Source organism: Stegostoma tigrinum, chromosome 3 (genome assembly GCF_030684315.1).
Source record: "Stegostoma tigrinum isolate sSteTig4 chromosome 3, sSteTig4.hap1, whole genome shotgun sequence".
Taxonomy (NCBI): Eukaryota; Metazoa; Chordata; class Chondrichthyes; order Orectolobiformes; family Stegostomatidae; genus Stegostoma; species Stegostoma tigrinum.
In genome coordinates, this window is record NC_081356.1 from 47,867,510 (window position 1) to 47,880,036 (window position 12,527).

The 12,527-nt window shown below is 43.8% G+C and overlaps 1 protein-coding gene across 14 annotated transcripts in view; it reads right to left on the reverse strand.

Moving 5' to 3' along the window:
* Positions 1-12,527, reverse strand: part of LOC125451225 (nuclear factor 1 B-type-like) — a 683,573-nt gene that overhangs the window by 86,316 nt on the left and 584,730 nt on the right. For all 14 annotated transcript variants that reach the window (XM_059644590.1, XM_059644588.1, XM_048528110.2 and 11 more), the window contains 2 exons: positions 11,678-11,806; positions 8,855-9,042 (listed from right to left, as the gene is read on the reverse strand). In XM_059644590.1, the coding sequence (XP_059500573.1) occupies positions 8,855-9,042; positions 11,678-11,806 (317 nt within the window). The remainder of the gene's footprint in view (positions 1-8,854; positions 9,043-11,677; positions 11,807-12,527) is intronic.

Below are 12,527 nucleotides of genomic sequence, written 5' to 3' on the forward strand. Positions count from 1 at the left end.
AAACCCCTAACAAGGTGACTACTCCCTTGCTGTTCCTAATTTCCACCCATACTGACTCGGTAGGCAGATCTTGCTCGACAATGGAAGCTTCCGTAGCTGTGATACCCTCCCTGATTAGTAGTGCTACACCCCCTCCTCTTTTTCCCCCCTCCCTATTCTTTTTAAATGCTCTAAACCCTGGAACATCCAGCAACCATTCCTGCCCCTGAGAAACCCATGTCCTTTATAATTTTATATGCTTCTATCAGGTCACCCCACAGCCTCTAACACTCTAAAGGAAACAAAATCTAAGTATTTTGATAAAACAAATAATACAAGAAACCGTTTCCATTGTTTAGTGAGTCAGTAATTCTGAAAGCATAAAATCAACATAATCAGCCAAATAAGTTAAGAAGTTAATAGTTGCTATTTGTACAGATGGTTGTAAAGACATGAAACGCCTTGCTGGAAATTTATTAAATACAATTCAGATGGTCTCAGGGAAAAGAATTAGATAAATGTATGCATTAAAAAAACAAAGTGACAATGCAGACGACAACAATCTGGGACACCATATTGGCAGAGTCAGTTTACAATTCTATGGATCCATATAGAGCCAAATTAAAATAGAGATATAATTAGTTTTTCTATCTACTGTTTAAGCAAGCATGGTCATAATAAAGAGTCAAACAAAGCACAAGCATGTCACAACTGTGGTAATGCACTTCAGCAGCCCTTGCACGACAGAATCAAGAAGGTTGACTTATGCCTGCCCTTAACCCTTGGAAGTTGGGCATGGGGTTGCAGAAATCATGTGCCATCTTTCCAAATGGAATGATCTCCGAATTATTCTTTTGATTAACTTGCATATGCTCTTTAGAGTATACCTATTGTTGTGGATTGTATATTGAAATTTAAGTAGCTATTTAAGTTTTTCACTCAAATACCATTTTCCTCTGCCATGGAATTATTATGATAAAGTAAGATCTATTCATCAATAAAACTTGATGATCAACCATCTCACTTTTCTTGTTTTATCAGTTGGAATGCAAGGATTATGAAATGAAACTTCGTCTGTGACTTTCATCTGTTTTATTTTCTTTCCTTCAAAAATGTAATTCTACCCAGTCTATTGCAGTGGCAAAAATGACTGACTTTTATAAGGCTCCCCTTTGTACAGAATGACTTAATAGAACATAGAACATAGAACAGTACAGCACAGAACAGGCCCTTCAGCCCACAATGTTGTGCCGACCATTGATCCTCATGGATGCACCCTCAAATTTCTGTGACCATATGCATGTCCAGCAGTCTCTTAAATGACCCCAATGACCTTGCTTCCACAACTGCTGCTGGCAACGCATTCCATGCTCTCACAACTCTCTGCGTAAAGAACCTGCCTCTGACATCCCCTCTATACTTTCCACCAACCAGCTTAAAACTATGACCCCTCGTGCTAGCCATTTCTGCCCTGGGAAATAGTCTCTGGCTATCGACTCTATCTATGCCTCTCATTATCTTGTATACCTCAATTAGGTCCCCTCTCCTCCTCCTTTTCTCCAATGAAAAGAGACCGAGCTCAGTCAACCTCTCTTCATAAGATAAGCCCTCCAGTCCAGGCAGCATCCTGGTAAACCTCCTCTGAACCCTCTCCAAAGCATCCACATCTTTCCTATAATAGGGCGCCCAGAACTGGACGCAGTATTCCAAGTGCGGTCTAACCAAAGTTTTATAGAGCTGCAACAAGATCTCACGACTCTTAAACTCAATCCCCCTGTTAATGAAAGCCAAAACACCATATGCTTTCTTAACAACCCTGTCCACTTGGGTGGCCATTTTAAGGGATCTATGTATCTGCACACCAAGATCCCTCTGTTCCTCCACGCTGCCAAGAATCCTATCCTTAATCCTGTACTCAGCTTTCAAATTCGACCTTCCAAAATGCATCACCTCGCATTTATCCAGGTTGAACTCCATCTGCCACCTCTCAGCCCATCTCTGCAACCTGTCAATGTCCCGCTGCAGCCTACAACAGCCCTCTACACTGTCAACGACACCTCCGACCTTTGTGTCGTCTGCAAACTTGCTGACCCATCCTTCAATTCCCTCGTCCAAGTCATTAATAAAAATTACAAACAGTAGAGGCCCAAGGACAGAGCCCTGTGGAACCCCACTCACCACTGACTTCCAGGCAGAATATTTTCCTTCTACTACCACTCGCTGTCTTCTGTTGGCCAGCCAATTCTGTATCCAAGCAGCTAAGTTCCCCTGTATCCCATTCCTCCTGACCTTCTGAATGAGCCTTCCATGGGGAACCTTATCAAATGCCTTACTGAAGTCCATATACACCACATCCACAGCTCGACCCTCATCAACCTTACTAGTCACATCCTCAAAAAACTCGATAAGGTTTGTAAGGCATGACCTACCCCTCACAAAGCCGTGTTGACTGTATTTGATCAAGCCATGCTCTTCCAGATGGTCATAAATCTTATCCCTCAGAATCCTTTCTAACACCTTGCAGACGACAGACGTGAGACTTACCGGTCTATAATTGCCGGGGATTTCCCTATTTCCTTTCTTGAAGAGAGGAATTACATTTGCCTCTCTCCAGTCCTCAGGTACGACTCCAGTGGAGAGCGAGGATGCAAAGATCTTCGCAAGTGGCGAAGCAATTGCATTTCTCGCTTCCCAAAGCAGCCGAGGACAAATCTGATCCGGGCCTGGCGACTTGTCAATCTTAATGTTTGACAAAATTTTCAGTACATCAGCTTCCTCTATCTCTATCCATTCCAGCATGCACACCTGCTCTTCAAAGGTTTCATTCACTACACAGGTCGTTTCTTTCGTAAAGACAGAAGCAAAAAACTCATTTAGGGCTTCCCCTACCTCCTCAGGCTCCACACACAAGTTCCCTATGCTATCCCTGATCGGCCCTACTCTTTCTTTGACCATTCTCTTATTCCTCACGTAAGTGTAAAATGCCTTTGTGTTTTCCCGGATTCCTTCTGCCAAGCCTTTCTCGTGCCCCCTCCTGGCTCTCCTCAGACCATTTTTGAGCTCCTTCCTTGCCTGCATGTAATCCTCTCTAGCTGAACTTGACCCTAGCTTCCTCCACCTTATGTAAGCTACCTTCTTCCTTTTCACTAGAAGCTCCACCGCTCTCGTCATCCAAGGTTCCTTTATCTTACCCCGTCTTGCCTGTCTCAGAGGGACATATTTACTCATCACTCCCAACAACTGTTCCTTAAACAATCTCCACATGTCTATACTTCCCTTACCATGGAACAACTGCTCCCAGTCCATGCTTCCTAACTCGTGTCTAATCGCATCATAGTTTCCTCTTCCCCAATTAAATATCCTCCCATTCTGCCTAATCCTCTCCTTCTCCATAGCTATGTAGAATGAGAGAGTGTTATGGTCACTATCACCAAAATGCTCTCCCACCACAAGATCTGATACCTGCCCCGGCTCGTTTCCGAGCACCAAGTCTAGAATGGCCTCTCCCCTCGTCGGCCTGTCAACGTACTGCGTTAGGAAACCCTCCTGAACACACCTTACAAAAACAGCTCCATTCAAATCTTCTGCTCGAAGGAGGTTCCAATCAATATTAGGAAAGTTAAAGTCACCCATTACAACAACCCTACTGCGTCCACACTTTTCCAAAATCTGTCGACCTATGCTTTCTACAATCTCCCTGCTGCTATTGGGGGGCCTGTAGTAAACCCCTAACGAGGTGACTACTCCCTTGCTGCTCCTAATTTCCACCCATACTGACTCAGTAGGCAGATCTTCCTCGACAATGGAAGCTTCTGTAGCTGTGATACCCTCTCTGATTAGTAGTGCTACACCCCCTCCTCTTTTTCCCCCCTCCCTATTCTTTTTAAATGTTCTAAACCCTGGAATATCCAGCAACCATTCCAGCCCATGAGAAACCCATGTCTCTGTTATGGCCACAACATCATAGCACCAGGTACTGATCCATGCTCTAAGTTCATCACTTTTATTCCTGATACTCCTTGCATTAAAGCAAACACACTTTAACCGATCCCTTGGTTCCTTCCCAGGAAAATCCTTCCCACTAGCTGGTCTACCTCTTGCTACTGCCTCACCTGCATCAACGCTCACCTCTGGTATACAGCTCAGGTTCCCACCCCCCTGCCATACTAGTTTAAACCCTCTCGAACTACTCGAGCAAACCTTCCACCCAGGACATTGGTCCCCTTCCAGTTCAGATGCAACCCGTCCTTCTTGTACAGGTCCCACCTTCCCCAGAAGGCATCCCAATTATCAACATATCTGAAACCCTCCCTCCTACACCAGCTGCGTAGCCACGTGTTCAGCTGCGCCCGCTCCCTGTTCCTCACCTCGCTATCTCGTGGCACCGGTAGTAAACCAGAGAACACTACTCTGTTCGTCCTGCTCTGCAGCTTCCATCCTAACTCCCTGAAATCACTTTTTATATCCTCAAACCTATTTCTGGCTATATCATTTGTGCCAATATGTAACACGATTTCTGGCTGTTCACCCTCCCCTTTCAGAACTTTATACACCCGATCGGAGACGTCCCGGACCCTGGCACCAGGGAGGCAACATACCTTCCGGGAATCCCGATCTTGCCCACAAACTCTCCTGTCGATTCCCCTAACTATCGAGTCCCCTACCACGAGTACTTTTCTATTCTGCCCCCTTCCCTTCTTTGCCACAGTGTCAGGCTCAGTGCCAGAGAACTGACTACTATGGCTTTCCTCTGGTAGGTCAACCCCCCCAGCAGTATCCAAAACGGTATACTTATTGCTGAGGGGAATGCCCACAGGGGATCTCTGCACTGTCTGTCTGTCCCCTTTCCTCCCCCTAATCTAGAGTTAATTATGAAATATCATAATAAAACCTTATAGAAAATAAAGAATGGTTAGATTAGCGAAGTATTCAATGGCAAACTGCCATTGAACAATTGGAAATATTTAACTCACCCTTCATAATTTCCTCCTGTCGTTTGGTCTAATTACATATTATAAACTAATATGGAATTGATTTAACAAACTATTTATCTCTTATCTCACTGGTAATGACCAGTGTTTTAAGATATTCTAACTTGTCAGGCTGAGCCTTTTATCTAGTTCCCTGGTGTAAGAAGCAAAGTTTAACTTTTAAAGAAGGAATCATCCCGCTAGAATGTGATGCTATAACAACTGTAACAAGCTGTGTATAAATTATAAAATATCCATATGTGAATTAACATCATACTAACTGATTCACACAAAAGCAGATTTTTTTTTCCCCACAAAGAACACAATAAACATCCAAACAGGAAGAGGCTATCAGATTGAAACAAGTCTTCTCCTTATCACGGAACAACTCTTCTTACACAACTTCCCACCTTATCTCACTGTAGCCAGAATTCACACATCTATTTTTATGCTCTTCCTTACTATAAGTTTTTCACCCTTTGCATGAAAAAAAACACAGCAACCCTCTCCCTATTCCCAACTTCCCCTGTATTTCCTGGTATTTGAATATTTCATTACAGTGGACAGAATCAGAAATTTTCATGATACGTGATGCAAGCATCATAACAGGTGAGAAACAGTCTTGTCTAATACAGTAATGTAAAAAAAAATTACTTTTAAAGAAAGAAATCTTTTTGGATTAGGAATTAGAGAGGGGCACCTATAAACTCTTGTTAAATAAGCTTAGATTTTAGCAACCTTGTTAGCAACAAAATAAACAGCAAATTCTTTGGACTGAAGGAACTGTTTCCCTGCTGTATGTCTATGACTGTGACTCAATTAACATGAAATGATTTAACCTTATAAAATCCAGAAATGACAACTTTTATTTTTAAATTTGTTTAATGGATATGGGCATTGCTGTCTAGGCCAGGTGTTCAACCACTGAAGGGCTGAAAGGATTATCAATGGTCATTTAAATGGTACCGTAGAGGAGAAGTGAGCGATAGAAAAGGTAAAGCTGCTTGCAAACTGTGTTGAACAATTATGGCTTATCAGCATAATGACTTAAATAATGAATTTGGATAATGGATAAAAGAGAGAACATGACAAAAAGGAAAGGAAGGTGATTGGATAGGAACAGGAACCATAATAGGAAGGATGATGAATGGGGGACACAAATGAAAACTGTGGACAATGAAGAAAATCAGTGATCCTATGCAAACCAGCAAGTGGGTGGAATAATCCAATGGAATCAGTGAGAATGAGCCATGATCCATTGTGTTGTAGTGTGGTGCGGAGGTTTGGAGATTCGAGGACTATGAGGCAGAACTGGTGTGCAGTGATCCATTGGGGTGAGGTATGGAGGAGCAGAGAACCAGTGTTGATTCATGAAGATAAGACTTTACACAGTGTAGTGAGGTATGGAGGAGAAATAATCCAGTGTGGTGAGGTGTAAATGAGCAGTGGCCCAGCACAGTGTGATGTGGTGGAGCATTGATCCAGTGTGGTCTGGAACGGATGTAAGGTAAGAGATAACAAAGTGTGGAGCTGGATGAACACAGCAGGCAAAGCAGCAGCTTTTGTGCTCCTAAGATGCTGCTTGGCCTGCTGTGTTCATCCAGCTCCACACTTTGTTATCTTGGATTCTCCAGCATCTGCAGTTCCCATTATCTCTATATAGTAGTCAAGTTTGGTGAGATTTGGAACAGCACTGGTACTGTGAAGGGAGGTGTGGAGGAACAGTGATTCAGCGTAGAATGGCTCCAAATGTGACATGTGTGAAAAGTGGGCTGCGAACCAAGGATTAAAATTGTTGAATAAAGTTGGAGTGAGACTGAGGAGGGGTTTGTTGATGGAGATTGGGACCTTAACTTCAAAAGACTTGAAATCTTATTCAGACCAGCTTCCTGACAAGAAGCACCTTAAAATGTTGTTACATTAAAAATGGCTATTGTTGATGTTGTTGCAAAAGCATAGAAGGATGTAGGCAATTACAATTATTATAAGGTAAAACCAAATGAAATATCAGAACATGGGCTATTGAAAGACCAGGTGTGCCTTTGTCATTTTAACAGATAAATGCCAGGGCTCACATTGACATTAGCCAAAAGATTTAAGGATCTCTGTACTCCTCAGAGCAGTTGGGCATGTGATTTCTGCTGCTGATTTCAGGAAATAATGCAGCCATGCTAGTACAGCCAATGCTGAAGTCAGCAGTCACATGCATTGATTGGTCAGAGATAATGGGAACTGCAGATGCTGGAGATTCCAAGATAATAAAATGTGAGGCTGGATGAACACAGCAGGCCAAGCAGCATCTCAGGAGCACAAAAGCTGACGTTTCGGGCCTAGACCCTTCATCAGAGAGGGGGATGGGGGGAGGGAACTGGAATAAATAGGGAGAGAGGGGGAGGCGGACCGAAGATGGAGAGTAAAGAAGATAGGTGGAGAAGGTGTGGGTGGGGGGGTAGGGAGGGGATAGGTCAGTCCAGGGAAGACGGACAGGTCAAGGAGGTGGGATGAGGTTAGTAGGTAGCTGGGGGTGCGGCTTGGGGTGGGAGGAAGGGATGGGTGAGAGGAAGAACCGGTTAGGGAGGCAGAGACAGGTTGGACTGGTTTTGGGATGCAGTGGGTGGGGGGGAAGAGCTGGGCTGGTTGTGTGGTGCAGTGGGGGGAGGGGATGAGCTGGGCTGGTTTAGGGATGCAGTGGGGGAAGGGGAGATTTTGAAACTGGTGAAGTCCACATTGATACCACCGCAGGAAATGCTACACTTGTCCCCACACCTCCTCCCTCACCCCCATCCCAGGCCCCAAGATGACATTCCACATTAAGCAGAGGTTCACCTGCACATCTGCCAATTTGGTATACTGCATCCACTGTACCCGGTGCGGCTTTCTCTACATTGGGGAAACCAAGCGGAGGCTTGGGGACCGCTTTGCAGAACACCTCCGCTCAGTTCGCAACAAACAACTGCACCTCCCAGTCGCAAACCATTTCCACTCCCCCTCCCATTCTCTTGATGACATGTCCATCATGGGCCTCCTGCACTGCCACAATGATGCCACCCGAAGGTTGCAGGAACAGCAACTCATATTCCGCCTGGGAACCCTGCAGCCATATGGTATCAATGTGGACTTCACCAGTTTCAAAATCTCCCCTTCCCCCACTGCATCCCTCAACCAGCCCAGTTCATCCCCTCCCCCCACTGCACCACACAGCCAGCCCAGCTCTTCCCCCCCACCCACTGCATCCCAAAACCAGTCCAACCTGTCTCTGCCTCCCTAACCGGTTCTTCCTCTCACCCATCCCTTCCTCCCACCCCAAGCCGCACCCCCAGCTACCTACTAACCTCATCCCACCTCCTTGACCTGTCCGTCTTCCCTGGACTGACCTATCCCCTCCCTACCCCCCCACCCACACCTTCTCCACCTATCTTCTTTACTCTCCATCTTCGGTCCGCCTCCTCCTCTCTCCCTATTTATTCCAGTTCCCTCCCCCCATCCCCCTCTCTGATGAAGGGTCTAGGCCCGAAACGTCAGCTTTTGTGCTCCTGAGATGCTGCTTGGCCTGCTGTGTTCATCCAGCCTCACATTTTATTATATTGCATTGATTGGTCAACTGTTTCTAAAGACTACCTACTTTGGAGAATATCTCTCTTCTGACCCACTACAAAAGTCCCACAGGTGAACAACAAATTCCCCCATGCACTTAGAAATGGTAAAGGGATGAAGAACAGGAAGTGCCTTCTCAATGTGTAACTTTCTGCTTTATAGTTAGTTTCTATTTTTAAGTTCTAATCGCTATCAAGAAACAAATACAACTCAGTAACTTGAAGTTTCAATACAATTCTTGTAAAAGTAGTTGTATTTCCTTAATTAATTCAAACCATAAAATGTTCACAATTCAGCAGCAAGTGACTAACCTGGCTTGTTTGTGGATTGGATGGACCACAGCCGAGTTGTACAAAGTTCTTTGCCGAATCCTGAGGGGTAAGATGTGGTGGGTATCTGATTGTTGGGTGTGAGAAGTAACTACTGGGAGCAGGAGGAAGAATGGGGGATGCTGAAAAATGTAGAGGTGAAGGAGGAGGTGGGCTTCTTGTTGAGATGACTAGAAATTGAAAAGATAAAGAATTAATAGTTTTCTATCCTTTGAAATTTTGTGATAATACTGGTGTCAACAGCTAGACTGTTCATATTTTCAGATCATATAACTGCTGTATGCAAACATTATCTTCTCTAAATAACCCAGCAAAACATTGACCAAAAAGAGTATAAACTGATTAACACAATAATTATTTTAACCAAACAAAGTCCAGGCATCCAATCACTCTCCCTTACTAATTTACAATCACTTGCAGTAGTGATCGATTTCTGGGTAGGGAGATCTTGGTCAAGCCTTACCTGTCCCAAAGTTTTGTCATAGGATGTCTGAACAGATTGATTAAAGTAACTTTTATTTCACAGAGTTTCTCTGGTGAGGATAATTTAAAGCTATTTTGGGGAAAAATAAACAAATCATCATGAATTAAATACACAAGACTGATAGAATTACAATCTTAACGCAAGATTTTTTATTTGGAAACAATAATACTACACACTTTTACTAACAATAATTATTGATATTAGATATTCCAGTAAAGTCAAGACAGCCAAGCTCTGAATACTGACCACTGCCAGTCCCGAGTGAATTGCGCCACTGGACTGTCCATGCTCTGCACTAATCATAGATATCAGATGGCAAAATCATTGGTGAAGTGAAACTTCCCAAACAGATCAAGCAAAAATCTGGTTCTAAGATTAGAAGCTGCCATTTCCACCATCTCCAACAGGATGCCACTACCAGACACATATTACCCTTTTTTCCCTTATCAGCATTTTGCTGAGGCAGTTCTCTCTGGGATGCCCTGGATTTTTTTTTTATTCATTGGCAGGATGATGGCGTCACTAGCTAGGCCAGTATTGACTGGGCATCCCTAACTGCCCAGAGGCAATTAAGAGTCAATCATATTGCTGTGGATCTGGAGGCACAAGTAGACCAGATCAGTTAAGGATGGCAGTTTCCTTCCCTAAAGGACATTGGATCATTGAATCCCCACAGTGTGGAAACAGGCTCTTCAGCCCAACAAGTCCACATCGACCCTCACAGCATCCATCCATATCCATCGCCCTATACCCCTCCTAATGTACATGTCCCTGAACACTACAGGCAATTTAGTATGGCCAATCCACCTGGCCTGCACATCTTTGGACGGTGGGAGGAAACCAGAGCACCCAGAGGAAACCCACACAGATGCAGGGAAAATGGGCAAACTCCACACAGACAGTTGCCCAAGGGTTGAATTGAACCCAGATCGCTGTGAAGGAGCATTGCTAACAACTGAGCCACTGTGCTGCCCATTAGTAAGCAAAATAGGGTTTTCTGATAATCAACAACGGATTCATGCTCAACATTAGTCTCTAAATTCCAGAGTTTTATTGAATTCAATTTCCACCATCTGCCGAGGCAGGATATGGTACCCGAACAGTACCTGGACCTCTGGATTAACAGTCCAGGATTAACTAGGCCATAGCCTCCCAAAGTAAAATCATAACAGTCCTAGAGTTGCTCTCTCATGTTGAAACAGACAGAGAAAGACAATTGGTGGTGAATTTAATCTGAGGGTCAGCACACCTCAGATGAGCAGAATCATTGAGAGGGTGACATCTTTGCGGTGACCTCAGCTAGTGCAGGGTTTAGAACCCAAGGTGTTGGGGTCACTCTGCATTATAAACCAGTCATCCAGCCAATTGGGCTAATCAACTCTTACCCATTCCATGATTTCTTCTCCACTCCTATTCCTCCCCACATCCCCTGTGGCACCTTCTCATTCAATTGCACAAGATGTGATACCTGCCTGTTTATCTCCAACCTATCCAAGAATCCAGACATACCTTCCAGGTGATGCACTGATTTATTTGCACTTCACTTAATCTACTGTTGTGTAATCATTGCTCACAATGTAGTCTCCTTGACATTGGGGAGACAAAGTGCAAACTGGGTGACTGCTTTGCAGAACACCTTCATTCTGTCCACAAAAATGACCCGAGCTTCCAGTTACCAACAAAACACTGTTTTCCCTGACCAACATTCTGTCTCAAGCCTGCTACAGTGCTCCAGCAATGCTAAGCCAAGCTGGAAGCTCAGCATCTCATTTTTCGCTTAGGAACCTCACAGTCTTTAGTGCTCAAAATTTTAGAACCTGAACACCTGCTTCCATGTGCTTTGCTAACCTCCACACATTCCAGACCCTGTCATGACAGCACAGCATAGCTGTGCACAGCCCTGTTCAGTACAGCTAACCTATTTCTGCCTAATTACTTTTCCCATTATCAGCTTTCCTCTCTCATTGGCATACTATTATCTATCCCTTTGCCAGACTGTCATTCTCTCTCTCCAGGCTTCATTGCCATCTATCCACTCCTTCCTCCTACTCTGTCCTAGGCACATAAACCACCTTTTCCTAGCTGGTATGAGTTCTAAAGGTGGGTCACTAGATCAAAAGGTTAACTCTGCTTTCTGTTCACAGGCATTGCCAGACCTACTAAGTTCTTCCAGCAATTTCTGTTGTTGGAGCAAAAATCTGAGCTGATCAAAAATGCTCAACATCATCAAAATGTGGCTGAGAGAACTACTCAACAATTGCATTTTCCAATTTGTTTATGTTCACAGTTAATATGCAGTGCTACAAAATGAGGTGAATTACCGCTGTGTCCTGGGATTCCAGGGTGATGATGTTGTGGGAAAGTGCTGAGTCTTGGTGATGAACCTTGCGGAGATGTAGGCCCACTATACATTGGTTTCTCATGTTTCTTCATTGTAGGAGAGGCCATTTCTACCAAGTCAGACACATAAATATGACAACAAGTAAATATTTATGTACAGGATTATTGGACCACCTAAGAAAAATCATTTTCTCAGTAAGCCCTGCCTTTTTCTCAGGAGAATCCACTATTCCCATAACCTTGTATTGTTTATGAATGGCCCCTGTTCAAGTGCAAACAAAAAATAATAGAGGAAAAATAGATAACAACATTTTACTGGAGATTTTTGGAAAGGCATATGATTTATCAAACTTCAAAGTGGCACACCTCTGATCCAGGAGACCTGGGTTCTACATATCACAATGCAAACTCAAGAAACAACATCTCATTTTCTGCTTGGGCACTTTACAGCCTCAAAAGTCTCAAACATTAATTCAATAACTCAGAAATTGACTGTATTATACTTGTTCTCCATTTTTCTTAAATTCTTTCCTCCAACTAATCCCCAGAGCCCTGTAGTGTTGTATCTTGTTTACATTGCTCTGAGAAAGAGGGCTCATTCTCTCCCTTTCACATCTTCGTTTATACACATTTTATAGGATCGGTATTGGGTTCACTGTTTTTTGATCATTTACGTAAATTATTTCGAAGTAAATATCAGAGGTATGGTTAATACATTTGCAGATGACACCAAAATTGGAGGTGTAGTGGACAGTGAAGAAGGTTATCTCAAAGTACAATGGGACCCTGATCAGATGGGCCAATGGGCCATGAAGTAGTAGATGGAGTTTA